This window comes from Thunnus thynnus, chromosome 13, assembly GCF_963924715.1.
Source record: "Thunnus thynnus chromosome 13, fThuThy2.1, whole genome shotgun sequence".
NCBI classification, from domain to species: domain Eukaryota; kingdom Metazoa; phylum Chordata; class Actinopteri; order Scombriformes; family Scombridae; genus Thunnus; species Thunnus thynnus.
The window spans coordinates 26,028,088-26,044,307 of record NC_089529.1 but is presented as its reverse complement, the minus strand read 5'-3'; the positions used below and the strand labels follow the sequence as shown (position 1 = coordinate 26,044,307).

Below are 16,220 nucleotides of genomic sequence, written 5' to 3'. Positions count from 1 at the left end.
CGAATAATTTTGACAAGAAACATATACCATGAAAAAGACAGTGTCAGATAAATGTGAGACTTGTAAATGCAAGGAAACTGTAGAAAATGTGCTGATAGGTTGTGGGAAGTTCAGTGTAGAAGGAGAAAGACTGAGGGGCAGGGTGGTAGATATGGGAAGGGATTGGAGCATCAGAGGTCTGTTAGAGACAGGGGACAAACAATTACAGGTTCAAAGGGTTTTATTTAAATATTTAAATGAAACAGATTTAATATCCAGAATGTGACTTCTTTATAAAGTTTTTGTTTGTTAGTTTTTGTTGTTTAAAGTCATGATGTTACACTCGCTGATACAGTAGGTGGCGGCGTGCAACTTTAGTTTGTAGTCCGTGAATAAAACCGAAGAAGAAGAAGAAGAAAAGAAGAAGAAGAAGAAGAAGAAGAAGAAGAAGAAGAAGAAGTAGAGGCAAATTGAAATCATTTTGCGCTGCTGTAGCGTCAGTTAAACCAGTTGAAAAACGTTTGTTAAGTCAGTTTGTCTTTAGTAAATAATGTTAGAGTTTCATCGTCGCAAACTTTAGAAGGAGCCTTTAGAAAGTCATTCATTCTAACTTCAACGACCACACAGACAGAAAAGTCACTAAAGTTAGCCGCAAAGCTAATAACAACTGTCGCTAATTATTCTGCTCGCTTTTTCAGGGCTAAGTGAAAACTGTATGTGTTTTCCTAACGTTAAATGACGTGTAATCTAGTACTTTACAATGCCAGACCATGGTCGTCTTGAGAGAGGGAATGTGTCCTGGGCTGGACGAGGATTTAGTCCGCGACCTGCGTGCTGCTGATATTAAAACAGGTGTGTGTGTGTGTGTGTGTGAGAGAGAGAGAGAGAGAGACGATGATTTTGAGGATGCTTCAACTTAATTAAAAGCCAGATTAACGATAACAAGCAGGTTTCTTGTTTCCACAGTGGAAGACCTGGTTGCATCTGACACTGAGGACCTTGCACAGAAATGTTCGGTGTCCTATAAGGTATTTATACCATACATGAATGAAATATGGCGGTGAAGGACATAGAAAATTGCACATTACAGTTTAGTTTAGGGTTGGGCAGTGGTGGTAAGTAGGACATTTACTCAAGTACTGTACTTAAGTGCAATTTTGAGGTACTTGTACTTTACTTGAGTATTTCCATGTGATGCTACTTTATACTTCCACTCCACTACTTTTCAGAAGGAAATATTGTACTTTCTACTCCACTACATTTATTTGACAGCTTTAGTTACTTTTCAGATGAAGATTTGACACAATGGATAATATAACAAGCTTTTATAATACTAAAATAAAAATACTATAATAATAAATTATGAAAAGAAATGTTAAAGATGAAACCAGATGTCTTACAAAAAGCAGTGTGTAGTCGGGGTCACATTTCAGATGAGTTGTTAACAGCTCCACCAAAAGCTGATTTTTCCCTCTAAACTTCACCCTTGGTTTAATTTCAATAAATGTTTAAATGATCCAGTATTTCACTTCACATATTTATATCAAAAATAAGAGAAAAAGTCCAAAAACTGAAAACAGATTTGTGTATCAGAACTTTGCTTTTTCTTCTTTCCTCTCCCATTAATCATCTCACGACCCCTCAGAATAATCTGGTGACCCTTTGGAGGGGGCCGACCCCTAGGTTGGGAACCACTGGATTTAACTAGCTAACTGTATATAAAGTAGTTGAAACTAGCTCCACCTCCAGCAGCTACAACAGTAACATGCTGCTCTAACACTGATGCTTCAGTATTAATAATCTAATGATGTCATATATAATAATATATCAGACAGAGGGACCAAACCACTACTTTTACTGCAGTACTTTAACTACTACTATTCTGTCATATGGACAGCAATTTGCCAACTCATAACCACATTGAAATATATTTATATGCAACGAACCTTCCACCAGAAGACAAGAAAAAATGTGAAATATAAAGTCCCTTGACACCTTTCCTGCTGCATTTCTATGACTTTTCTTTAGAATACACTGCAGTACTTTCTATAGAGAGGTACAAATCTACCATTATTTTGTAATGAAAAGCTCAACAATTAAGAAACAGTATATACACTATAAAAAAAAACTAGAGATCACAAAATGATTTAACTTCAGACTGCCATAAAAAGATGCATAATGTGTTGCCTGTTAGTGTTTTTTTTTATCTGTGTGTTCTGATTAACACATGAGATGTTGTCAGTTGAACTCAATTGTTTTTATGTGAACAATGAACTGCTGTGCCCAGCAGCCGTGTGATGAGTTTTGAAGAAGTGGACTCAGTATTGAACCATACATGTCACCAATGTTAAAAAAAACAACAAAAAAACTGTAAATGAAACACTCTGGGAATCAATGTTGCAAGATTGGATGTGCCATTGTCCAGTCCAGTTGTAGTGATCACACATACCTCTCTTCTCATTTCTCGGTTGTACATCCTCGATTTCTTTCCTCACCTCCTCTCTTCGCGTCTTAGTCCCTCTCACCTGAGATGTGAGCGGAGGAGGCGAGGAAGAGACGCGAGGAGAGAGGAGTCGATGCAACAGGCATTTAACAAAAATGAGACATCCTCGCTTCGGAGGACGACGTCAATTAAATATGACGCGCGACACAGCTGCATCATCTGTCCATTGTTTTGTTATAGCCTACCGCTGCATTTTATGATCTCTGTCAGGTGAGCATGACAGTGTTCATGACAACTTGTATGTTTACTTTTAATTCAATTATATGTGTGTCACGCCTCTTTTATATGTCATGGGTGCCGAAAAACTTCCGCAAAGGATACACCTGTTCATCCTTGCTCATAACGCCTCTGGCAAGCGTCCTCTCTCTTCGCTCCTCTCTTCTCGAGATGCAATCCAGGAAATGAGACATCCTTAAACATCGCATGCTGAGATCAATTTCTGGGTCACAGGCAGGAGGACGAAGGAGAGAGGAGACGAGGAGGCACAAAATAGAGAAATGAGAAGAGCCCATAGTTACACCCACCTTATCCAGGTAATGTCCCAGATCCATAGTACTGCTTCAGTTTAAGTAAAGAACCAAAACTAAACACATTTCCTCATTGTAACATCATTGTTTTCTTACTCATTGAATTTAAATTCATAGCTTAGGCTGACAACAAGAAAACACCCACATCACGTACTTGGCTTTAAGAGTATGGAGTGGGAGGTTCAGGCTTTGACCCATATGTTGATCTAAGACACACTCGCAACCCACACGCAGCACGAGTTTCTCATTGTGTAAATGGTTCACATTGGTGGGCTACAATTAGAAAAAGTCACTCTTAATGTAAGCAGACCTCCCAATTATGTATAGCCATGGCAAGTCAGGTCATGTGGTTAACAAGCCAGACGAGATTGTTTCACAGCACAGGTCCAATCCAAGGTTGAAGATCACGTTTGCTTCCTGTTGTTTTCTATATATTTTATTGTATTTTTCCCACTCGGCAATTACAAAAAGACTATGTTGTTTCCTGTAGGTATAATAGAGAATTGTAAAATCAATATAAGAAATAAAAGAAGTAGCCTATTTATATATAGTAGTGTGTGTGTGCAGTAAACAATAAACAATAGAAAGGTTTCCACCCATCAGCAAAGCAAAACTATAATATGTAGTCATATCACAAAAAGTAAAGAATCCTTATAGGGTCTGCCACAAAATCCTCGATTATCAGTTTGAACCAATAAGAGAGGTCAGCTCTTTCAGTTTTAAATCATTTTACTGTGAGAACAACGAAGAGAGAGCAGAGATCAGGAGAGAAATTCTGCCTAAATCAGTTCAGGTAGTATTTTGTTGATCATAAATAGTGCTTTTCACCAAACATTTGAAATATATGTAAGAGCGCAAATAATCAGGCAGAAATCTCAGGAGGAAATTTTCAGATAAAAGTGTATAAGTGAATAATTGTGTGGGTGGATGGAGCATGGCAGTCAACCTAAGCATTCTTGGTTTAAAAAAGAAAAAAAAAAAAAAAGATGAGTGAGATCTATTCAGTCAGTAATACATCCTCTATGGCCAGAGTGTCTGTACACGCTGTCTGTACATGTATAGGGAAATAGATTTGTTGCCCCCAGAGGTTTAGAAGCCTTGAAAAACTTTTTAAAAGTGTGAAATATACTGTATGATCTCCATATTCCTATCAATGCACATTGTCTTTTCATGTTGTCAACATGAACTTTTCTCTGAGTTTAGACCCTCAACCAACTCACGTATTGTTTGTGGGAGTTGAGGACCACCTTGATCAAGGTGATTTGAGTTGAAAATATCACACATCATCACAGAAAGAATGGAAGGATTTTTCCTCTCATGAGATCATTAGTTTTTCCCCCCTCTCATATATGCCTGCAGCAGGTACAGGTTCATCCCAGTGACCATGCAAGACTTCTTGATTAGCTTGTTCAGCCTGCAGGCATCCTCTGAGCTGATAAGCAGCATCCCTCTGATCCATCAGACTACTGTTGTTGATTTGAATCATTGTTGTGCACACGTATTACAACTGCCAAGAAGTCAATGCTAGGACATCTGCACAGACACATTCTTCCAACCAAGGCAGCCTCCCTCAGTTCAATTAAAGCTGCACCAGGCAAGGCTTTTATGTAAAAACACACCCATATTATGAGTCCACAATCCAAACTGGGGCACCAACACTCCCACTAATTAGGCCCAACAGATTTGACTTATTTCCCTGAATAAATTTCTCTTGTTGGACACAAATTCTGGCAGGAAATCCTCTCTGCCCAGAAGAAGAGACTAATCAGAGTATAAGTCTGCTAAACAGCAGTAAGTGTCTACAGAAAGCTACAGAAATCTGGGCTCCCCAACATTTTCCCATCTGATCCCTTTTTTGTAGAAGACATCACAGCCCAGTCTGGTTAGTGAACACTTTGTTTTCTTATAGTGGACTGATGTCATGTTGCAGGATTTCAGAATAACTCCAGTGGGATGCTCTTTGATATTTGTACCTACCACACTGCAGTTGGACAACACGGATAATCTTAAAAATGCACTCAAGCAAATTGATTCCTTAGACAAGAAATCCAAAGATCCCATGGGGCGGTGGCGCAGAAGAGCGGTAGTCATGGCATTATTGGTTAGTCATACTGTATTTACTTTTATTTTTAATTTAAATTTGTTTTTAGGATTGTCATGGGGAGGCGTTCTCCCTTTGGTCATGCTCACCTTCTATGCGCTTCTCATAATGTTTGTACGTTGAATTTAGTGGCATCTAGCAGAACTGACTTGGCAGAAATGGAGTATAATATTCAAAAGTATGTTTTAATTAGTGTATAATCACTTGAAAATAAGAATTGTGTTTTCATTACCTTAGAATGAGCCCTTTATGATATCTACATAGGGAGTGGGTCCTCTTCCATAGAGCCTGCCATACCGCCTACAGTAGTTCTACTGTAGCCTAGAAGGGACAAACCAAACACTGACTCTAGAGAGGGCCTTTCACGTTTTTGTGAGTTTCGTGGCCACCATAGGTTCTCCTACATGCTTGGAAGGGGAGGGGTGTTCAATTGGTTGCAATCTGCAACCTCATGGCTAGATGCCACTAAATCCTACACACTGGTCCTTTAAAAGATATTTTTAGATGAAGAGAAATGTCACTATATTTTTAAAACATGGCTTCTATCAGAGGTGTTCAACTAGCCACCTTAAAGTCCCAGTGAAACAGCAAGTAGAGCGTCTTCAGCTTTTGTGATGTTACTTATTTCCAAGTGAAAGCGAATTTATGGGCAGGGACCTGCGAACCGACAGATCACATTTAATTAAATATGTTTATGTGCACGCCTCCATATGCAGGATGAGCATGATAATATTTTGGCATTTTACAGAAGAAAAGAGGGATTTAGATATAAATACTCATGTCATGTCAGCTTTTCTGACATTTACTCATTTATTTGACAGATACCAAGAGATAGTTGAACAATGAACACAGGGTTCATGTGTAGAACAAGTGCATGTTTTAAAGGATCTGGTCTCAGCATCAGTATGGTAGTTTGCCAGTGAAGAGCCAATCACGTAATGACTTCTGTGGCATCACCGTGTGGGATCTAGTGTTCAAGGCTGGCTGAGACGTTTTGCATTTCTAGTCCTAATAAATGAGGTAGTGAAAAGTATGTGATTCAGTTTGCTACTTTTTATTCATTTTATGGAGTGCGGTTCTTTACTTTCTGGCAATGAGTATGCCAGTTTGGCAATAAGAAAAATAATATGCAGAGTTGAGGGAAATTAAGTCAGAGTTTTCCCATACTGAAGAAAACCTGTTGGCCAGAAAAAATGTTAAACAGTTGCTTTTTCCAGCTTCTCAGATGTGAGGATTTGCTGCTTTTCTGTGTTTTATATTGTTGAATAATTGAGTATCTTTGGGGTTTGGACCGCTGGCCAAACAAAACAAGCAATTTCAAAATGCCACCTTGGACTCTGTGAACTTGTAAGAGTTTTTTTTTTTGTCTTTCTTTTTTATTATTGTTAATATGATTAGAGCAAGACAGTCATATAGTCCGACATGACATTGGCCTAAGACAGAAAAAGCAATAGAGTAACAAGGAAAAATGAGTGAACATTCAGTGTCCATAGATGTGAACAAACAAACAAACTGAATTGCATTAGTTATAGAGCTGGAGGGTCTATTTAGACTGTGTGTAGGTAATTGTGAGCATGTGTGAAAGGTTGTGTACAGCCATTATTCTGTATGTAGTTGTGTTTGTAAGAGTTTAAGAAATAGAAAAAAGAGAGAGAAATAAATACAAAACAAAGAGAAAAAAAAGAGGCACCAAAATGTGATTTTATGTAATCGACTAAACAAAAAATAATCAGATGAATCGATTCAGAGAAAGTTATTGTTAGTTCCAGGATTAGCCTAAATTGATGGGGTTGTACATCCAAAATGAAGCTTCAAAAATAATCCGTGACATTGTCATTGCAAAACGTTAAAGAAACTGCCCTGCATTCTTGAGGTACACTTGGAAATGTAACATCACTAGTTTTAATAACTCGTTATTAACCAACCACTGATGATATAAGAAAGGCATAGAAAGAGCAGACAGCGTGGTCATGATGAAATCATTTAAAAAAATTCTCCTAATCGCATCAAAACAAGCCAAAATTTTACCTCATGCCTTTTGGTTTATCATCATAATGGCCCAATTGGGCAGAAAACTATCCAATCTAGCAGTCTTGGCAGAGGTAGATAAGCGCACGGTGGATCCATGCAGCAGTTGTGTGAGCCTCATATGCTGTAATTTTTTATATTTCAGGCTCTGTTTGCCATCCGCAGAGTGCTGCTGGCCCAACACACGGCCTTCCCTGTGTCGGGTGCTGATCTGTATGAAGAACTATTGAGCTCAACCGCCATCCTCTCCACTGGAAATCCCAGGTAAAGACAATTCTGCACACACAGCAGAGCGCACTGCTTTGTCTTTCGCAAACTGGGGGATTTAAAGGTGGGCTCAGTGCCACAAGAGCTTAAGGTTCACCTCCAAAATCAAATATGTATCCCTGAGGACAGTTCTCCACATATTGAATTAAAAAACACTCCCTTGGTTTTCAGTTTAGACACAAAACTGATTTTGTGGTGATGCTCGTTTAAGGCTGGCTTCTTCATCACTGCCTCTTGATATCATTTCAGATTAAAATCTTGGACTTGTTTGGTGAAAGTGGCAATATTTTCTTTGTTTTGAAAATGGAAGGACATGAGGGTTGACGCTAACCAACATTTTAACATGCTACATCAAATTCTTATGTACTTAAACTGCCTTTGTTGGAGCAGGGGATGAATTTAAGTCATTTTTGTCAGTTTCAGTATGTTCACTGTTGTTGCTCTACAGCTTTGCAGACCAGTACAGAATGTCCACAATCACAGCATATAATAAGAAATCAATAGTATTGTACATTAGCAAAGATGTTTTGTAACCAGATTCCTCTACATCGACCCATTTTATCAAGCTAAAATAATTTCAGTGTTGTTAAAATCAAATTTGCATTGATTTGTGCCAGTAGAATATGCATCTGGAGTACTGTACCTGTAGTTAAAAATACAGCGGAGCGATAGAGTGATTCAGAAATGGCGTGTGTGCTACATTCTTGCACAGGGGAAACATTTTAGCAGCTAAAAAGGACTTCTCTGCTTGTTGTTCCATTTGGCTCGTGAACGCTGTCTAAAGTGGCCTCTGATATATCAGCTGCATTAACTTGGTCTTCAGCTTTACTACTTTCCGCAAAAAAACAAACACCACTGACAAGACCTTTAAAACATTTTTTTTGGTACATCAGAGAATCAAAATTTAATGACTGAAAGAGACCAAAAAGTCCCACTGCTGCCAGCATGGCATCGTATTACAGCAGCACTTAGAATTAGCCTGCAGAACTGAGACGCAGCATCCCAAGGTTTGAACATAGATGTAGATTCGGTTGTCTGTAGGCAGATGGAGCATCGCAGATACATTTTCCACTTGTAGAAGGGAAATATTCTTTGGCCAGGATACAGACTGCTCTGGACCTTTACTCACTGTTTCAGAATAATTAATAACCACAGGTGTTTTTTTTTTTCTCTCAGTCGCTCCTTTTTAAGTGGTTTTCATAAATTAGTCAGTGCTTTGGATTAGTGATATGAAACTGAATCAACCATGAGAGTAAAGCCAGTGTGACTTGTGTGTGTCGTGGCTGCGCTCTACTGGTGAAAAGATGAACTGATGAATGATGCTCATTGGTGTCCTTGGTGCTAGGCTTTATTCCGTCAATGACAAGAATACATAGTTGTCAGTTACCAGGTTTATGCAGAGAAAGAGTAATGAAACATACAGTAAAATATATAAAGGATTTTGCAGAGTAGACCTTAATCTCTCAATAAAAATCAATGGACTATATGTAGAAAACAATATTCATTGTAAGAGCACATGAATGTGATGTTTTTCTTGAATTATTTTACAGCTCTGTCTGAGAGGAGAATGCAGTCCGAATGAAATGATGCAAATATTTGAGTATTTGCATTTTTTTCATCACGCTCAGTTGAAGACAGCTAGGCATTTCCTACCTAAAGCTTGAAGCCCTGATGGCTGTTAACTGTCAGGACTTCTCTTCAGCTTTCATCCAGTGCCGTACACATTTTGGCATATTTAAAAGCTTTTCTCTTTTTAATACTTCCTTTTAATACTTTCTTCTTCTAGCTGTTAGATACACATTAACCAACAGCCTTGAGACCAGAGACGCATAAAAAGAATTAGATGGATATAGTTTTGAAGTTATTTGAACAGGTAAGTAATTAAGTAATACTTTCAACATGTAATAAATAATAAAACTGCTGAGAGTATCAAGCAATATTTACAATGACAATCAAAAAGAAAGCAAGAAAACCTTATCAGACTTACTGCTGCCATGATGGTGATTTTTCATCCTAACAGGATGGATGATGATGAAGGCTGATAATGGTTTATAGCTTTCATCAACTTCTGTGTCATGTAGCCTACAAAATATATTTTGTCAACACTTCGACAGTGTGATGACACAGTGATACTATAATTCCATGTTTAGGCTACTTAGGAAATATTCAGGTGTGATAAAATTCAGCCTCAGATCAAGACTGTCATTGATAATTGTAAAGATTTACTTCCATCTAAGCGTCCACATAATACAGCCACATACATGAGTATTCTACCCCACTTAAATGCTGCTAATTTGCACTATTTCTATTCATTATTCTCCTGTTGCTCTCTATGGACGCTGGCAGGAAATATTTGTGCACAGAAACTAAACCTGTTACCTAAAACTAGACTCAACAACAAAAACTGAGCCTCTTCATTGCGTCCACTTCAATCATCAGTATTCTGATATCACTGATAAGTACACTCAATGAGAAATTCTCAATCTGCGGCTTCGCAAGGACAATCACTTACATCACCCTGAGCCCTTAAAGGAACACAACCTGATGCTTCATCAACAGTGCAAACCCTCTCTGCACCAGTCTCAGAGAAGGCAGGCATAATGGAAGAAGGTCCGTCCCCGCCAATTCTCCTCTTCACAATCATGCTCCGGGTGATGAGAACTACTATCAACCAACCACAAGCTTCCACTGATACTTAACCTTCAAGCTAGAGGACCTTGGCTATGTAGATTTAACTGCAACGCTGTCACATCTATCATCACATGCGCAGGCAAAGATGATGAGATTTTACAAACTGCACAGATCACCGGCCTGAACGTCAACATAGACAAATCAAGATGTTCCAATGCTGCAGAAAGAACAGATGGTTGAAGCATTACGACAACAAACACTTCCTCTGATGATGATCAAACTACAAGTGCAAGAACAGCACTCATTCTTCAAGAGCTGGCAGTACTGGCGCCAATAGAAATACCTACACTTTGGTAACATAAACCTAAAATTCTCAAATGTGTCTGTAATATAAAGGAACTTATGCTGAATAAAATATAGTATTATTCTAACTAAAGTATGACTGAAATCAAGAATATAAGTAAATGATCGGCAGTTTACAGTTTTTGGTATGGACAGTACAGTACAAGTACTTTACTTTTATACCCAGCACTATTTAAAATGCACAGAGAAATGGACACAAACCAATACGATAAATACAAAAAGATGTATTTCTCAAGAAAGGAAGGGGAAATGCTGATTCCAAAGTATTTTTTTACAACTGTATTTTCCCTTTTCGAATTTTTTGTTTCAGTAATTTAGACAATGTTCCTCAACACAGAAACAGGAGAGTTTCTATGTTGAAGTTATGTTACTATATGTTTATGTTATGGCTGCCGGTTTTAATTGTTTCAGTGTAGTGTCTGAGAAGTTATGTATTTTCAGTCAGTGTGGTATGGCAGATGGCTCTAAATACTACAATACCCATGAGCCTAAGTCACCATTGCCTTTGAACGTTTTTTTGTTGCAATTGGGAACAAAACGGCACACTATAGTTGCTGAATTCTTCCAAAATTGGCCAAGAATACACAAGTGGATTAATTTGATTTGCTGAATATTTTGTTAGGGTTCTAAAAAGTGTAATCTTAAGCATCTGCTCACCATTAACATTGCAACCAACAGGATTTAAAGCTCTGTGGTTGGATGCTTTTTAATGAAATGGCTCCTTGAGAGTGGTAGTTGCTTTCTCTTCTTATCTTTCTATATGCACAGATTTGTACCTTTTGACTTTTTATCTAAGAACCAAATAAAAATACACTTGCTCATCTTTTGTACTGATGATTAAATTGGGAGGATTTAATACCCATCCAAGGCTAAGAAGCAATCTAACTGTCAGTCATGCAATATTGTCTTTACTGAAAATAAGACTTTTATATCTGGAACTCAATAGAATACTTGCCCTGAAACACCTACCTTATAAATTTTTTGGGCATCAGATTACTAGAGCAGACCTCTGTTGTGGAACTGTGAAACACAACCAAACCCAACCAAACATTAACCCAAAACAATCGACAGCTTAAAAGGACAATAATAGATAGATGTAGAATGCTAAATATTGCACGGGAAGTCTTACCATGCATTGGACAGGGCTCTAATATATGTAGTGATCCACAGGTGCAACTAAACAGGCACATTATGTAGTTTTTGTATCTTTTCATAACATTATGAGGTAATGACGAGGTAACTAGCTACTATACCATGCACAGATTAGGCAGCAGTAATTAAAAGCAAGATTCAAAATCAGTTGACTAGTTTCAGAGCTTACTGTCAACTGGATAGACCAGCTGTCCGGGCATAGAGGTTGAAACATTTATTCCTGTGGTGTAAAAGCTTTGGCTGCTGGAAGACTAGACAGGTTGTAAACAGACCTGACACCTATTTTGCACTTGCTTGGCTGAGCTATTGTTCACAAGATGAAATCAGATTGGCATGATAAGGTTAAGACACCACAGACATGTTACGGGCTTTTGACAGCTGATCGTTAAACCTTCAACCATGGCCTACTTTGTCCACATCCACACATCAGCCCAGGCCCTGTTCACTCAGGTCAGTGAGAAATTAATGGACTGCCGGTGATTTATTGCCTAAGTTTCATGTGGTGTGAACGCATAAAAAGAGCCGATACATTGAGGTGGAAGAGGTCATGTATAATCGACCTGCACGGTATGAAGGTGCTCAGTGAAGATCTACCTGTGTAGCAACAGTGAATCTAAAACAAGACTGACAAGGTTGGAAATCTTAAGTACAGACCCTATTTCACTAAAGATATGAAGATCAGAATATCCCTGTGAATAAAGATGGTTTAAGTATCAATCTCAGAATAAACCTCCAGGAGTTTGAGTCCACTGTTTCTAGAGGAAGAGTTACGAATGTTCTTTGTAATCATCTCAGCATTTAATACTGGAAGAAATGGATAAAGCTATAGGAAGTGGATAGTGGAATAGGGATTAATTGAGCAGAGCAATGTAAAAAAAGATGAGAGAAGATTTATTATGACCTTGAGAACAGTATTTTGACACAGTAATCTCATATAAAGGTCCACTTTCGAGCTTTCAGCTTTATCTCACGGCGTCTGTGAATGGAGTTTGCCTGAATTTGGTATTGTCACAATATCATTATCTTGCTTGTGTTGTTGGACTAACAGTCCAAAACCATCAGATATTCAATTGACTATCATAAATGACAAAGAAAATCAGCTAATAGTCACAGATGAGAAGCTAGAACCAGGAAATGTTGGGCATTTTTAGAGATGACTCTGAGCAGTATGCATGGGAATAAATTACCATAAAATAGATTTGTTCATATTTCTCGCTTTTCCCCCCGATGGTCTGATTAATTCGCTGCCACCCAGTGCTGCTGTTGCACCGTGCTGCTCTGTCTTTTCCGTCTGTGCGCCGTCAGTGTCGTCTTTTCACGCTGCAATGTTTTCAGTTATGAATATGTTTTTCACTGCGTGAGACGAGGGACATGTGGCATGAGAGCGTGTGAAACATGTCAGTTGCTCAAGGTCAATGGGTGAGAGTTAGCAGCTCTGAGTGACGGCTACACCTACGCCTTTATCCAATGCTGTACACATTTTGGCGTATTTTAACAACTTTTCTCTTTTTAATACTTCCTTTTAATACTTTTTTTCTTCTTGCTGTTTGATACACATTAACCAACAGCCTTGAGACCAGAGAGGCATAAAAAGAATTAGAAGTTTTGTAGTTATTTAAACAGGCGTGTAGAAATGTCAGAAATGAAATCAAATCAAAAGAGGTGCTACTACCTACTATAGTCTTATTAAATAACCAAATGCAAACATTTTAAAATACCTTTTTTAAAACATACCATAGCATGGGGTAGGGAAAGCCAGACTTGTCAGAGAAGCTTGAGTTATCTTCTTAACTGAATATATGTTAACTGTATTCCCAGTATTATGCCCACAATAGTAGCTGTCTCCTTAAATATCACAAACATCTTTGTCTTTCAAAAACACAAATGATGCAACTTATAGTTCATACACCTCCATCCCAGCTCATAAGTAATATTTTCAACAAATAATAAAAGGGGCCTCACTGATTTTTAACTGCTGAGAGTATCAAACAATATTTACAATAACAGTCAAAAAGAAAAAAACTAAATAAACCTTATCAGACGTACTGCTGCCATGATGGTGATTTTCCATACAAACATGGGTGGATGATGAGGGCTGATAATGGCAGCCTACACCTATACTCTGAGATTATGGGATTATGCCATGGTGATGTTACGTCTATTTTACTCTAAATGGGACCATAATTTACAAAATGAACATCACGCTGTATTGAAGAAGACTTGAAACTAGCGATTGAGACCATAAACTCATGTTTACTGGGGTAATAAATACAGTGAGAAGTCGGGTCATTTCCTCATGGACTTCCATACAATCAGACTTCTTTTTGGACTCAGTGGAGTCGCCCCCTGCAGGCCATTTGAGAGAATTCAGGTTTAAGGCACTTCCACATTGGCTTCACTTTTTAAAGCCAGAGCTACCTGCTTGTCTGGAACCTAATGCAAGCTCTGTTTATTATGCTTACACAGCTGCTCTTTTTTTTTTTTGATTTACGAATTTACTCGGACTCAATAGTGTATTCCATTGGATGGCAGTTGTGAGTAATGAACTGTACCTTGTTTCTTGCAGCTTAGATAAACTGCTGGATTCAGGCTTGTACACTGGAGAGATAACAGAGCTGTCAGGAGGCCCAGGAAGTGGCAAATCTCAGGTGAACATTTTCTACCTTCCCTCTCTGCCACTGATTATTTCAGGCTCGTAAATTCCTTTTCCTCCTTTTGGAATAAGAAGTTGAACTCTTGCTGAAATGTACTTTTCAGAGTTACCATTTAGCCAAACACAAGTTATGCAAGCTGTTTTTAAACTATTCACTGCACTCTTGTCATGTCTTCTAGGTGTGTTTTGGTGTCGCAGTGCACATTTCTTACCAATTGAAACAGGGCGTAATATATATCGATACGACAGGAGGTCTGACCGCCAGCCGCTTGCTTCAGATGCTACAAACTGAAACAAGTAACAAAGAAGAGCAGGTGAGTTGACAGGAATTGAGTTTTAAATATATGAGATGAAATAAAACACTGTAAAACTAGAAACTGTCATTTTACAGATGGAAGCTCTTCAGAGGATTCGTATCTTCCGTTTGTTTGACATCTTCTCTCTACTTGACTGTCTGTACAGTCTACGCAGTAGTGGGCTTCAGCAGGTTCGTTTTTGTTTGAAATATACCAACAATCCTGCTGTACCTGGGGAACCTTTTGAGAAAGACATCAAATTTGCAGCTCATCTAATTTTGTCACATTTTGTATTAGGCGTCTGTTGGCGGTGGCTCTGTCAAGGCTGTGATCGTGGACTCGGTGTCGGCTGTTATCTCTCCTCTACTGGGAGGCAAACAAAATGAAGGTGATATCTCTTTCTGCTGGTCCCTCATAGTCCATCATATCTGAGGCTGTGTTTACACCCGAGTCTGTCATGAATCTGTAAAACAAATATCACAAGAGCGTTTCCAAACACATTTCCGAAGCACGACATCGAAGTTAGTTTGACTCATGAGAAAAAGGGAAAATAACAAAGGTTTGTTCTGTCAAGTTGAACCCCAAACCATCACAGTCAGAGAAAAAGCTCAAATTTCTGACATCAGTTAAATTTAGAACTGTTTCATTAATCATTTAGGTACTTAAACTGGAGTCAGACCTCTTGAGAGTCAGAGTAATTTCTTAATAAGTTCTTAATCTATGTGATCTTTTTATTGCTAAAAAGCTCCAAAAGTGATCTAATTTTTTTTAAACAGTTTCTCAATACAACAGGGGATCTCAAGACATTAGAAAAGACTAAAAATAAAAAGAAGTAATTACAGCTTTTATTAAAAATATAAGGTGTACAAAAAAACAAATTAGTGAAGTGCTTTGTTAAGAGTTATTGACACTTTAATCAGTCACTACTGGTCTATGTAGGCAACTCATTTATACATGAATAAATTAACATCCAACCAACCTCAGCTGGAGCTTTGCAAAGGTTATTTAAGAAAGTTGTAGTTAATTGAAGCAGTTTCTTTTTCTCCACACAAGTCTGTCAGAGAGAAAACCCAGAAAAAAATTCAGGCTAAAAAGATGAGCAAGATAACGATAATGTCATAAAAGCACTATGTTTTTCTAACCTGGAGGATAAAATCAAGAGAATTAGCTTAGCTACAGTAGCAACATTTTGTAATAAATGAATTCAGAGGTCAGAAAAATCTCAAAGAACTGGGAATTATTTTTAGCCTGTTTGACTACTAATTTAGTCCAATTTGTGACTTGTGCACTACTCCTGTTAGTCTGTGATTGGCCGCATACCGTAGCGTTCCCTCCATGAGGCTTAGGAGAGGAGTTTAAACTCTTGTTATCCAGCAGCAGGGTGCATCTTCAAAGATCATTTTGTGACTTCACCGATGTCCGCTGGAAATGATAAAACTTTTACCTGGGGTAAAACTAACATTTAATTCCAACATTTCCAAAGACTGTGTTGCTCCACTCTGGAGGCCGGCACAGTGTGTGGAAATATTGAATCTAAACATTGGCATCAACCAGGGCCAACATTTCATCAACACAGGAAGATAGTTCACATCTGTGACATCTCTGAAGATGTAACCCACTGCTGGATAACAGGTAGAATTTACATTTTCATTTTTCCCTAAAAGTATAAGTAGAGACTGCTGTTGGGGTCGTATTATGAAGCAACAATGATGGTACTCAG

The 16,220-nt window shown here is 38.2% G+C and overlaps 1 protein-coding gene across 3 annotated transcripts in view; it reads left to right on the top strand.

Annotated features, from left to right (window-relative positions):
• The first annotated feature begins 403 nt into the window (after positions 1-403).
• The window catches only part of rad51d (RAD51 paralog D), a 21,148-nt gene continuing 5,331 nt past the window's right edge, over positions 404-16,220 (top strand). For all 3 annotated transcript variants that reach the window (XR_010931203.1, XM_067608830.1, XM_067608829.1), the window contains exons 1-7: positions 404-831; positions 946-1,007; positions 7,284-7,402; positions 14,118-14,199; positions 14,384-14,518; positions 14,596-14,691; positions 14,798-14,888. Coding sequence is in view for 2 of the 3 variants with exons in the window: in XM_067608830.1 (XP_067464931.1) it covers positions 750-831; positions 946-1,007; positions 7,284-7,402; positions 14,118-14,199; positions 14,384-14,518; positions 14,596-14,691; positions 14,798-14,888 (667 nt within the window). In the remaining variant the exon portion in view is untranslated. The remainder of the gene's footprint in view (positions 832-945; positions 1,008-7,283; positions 7,403-14,117; positions 14,200-14,383; positions 14,519-14,595; positions 14,692-14,797; positions 14,889-16,220) is intronic.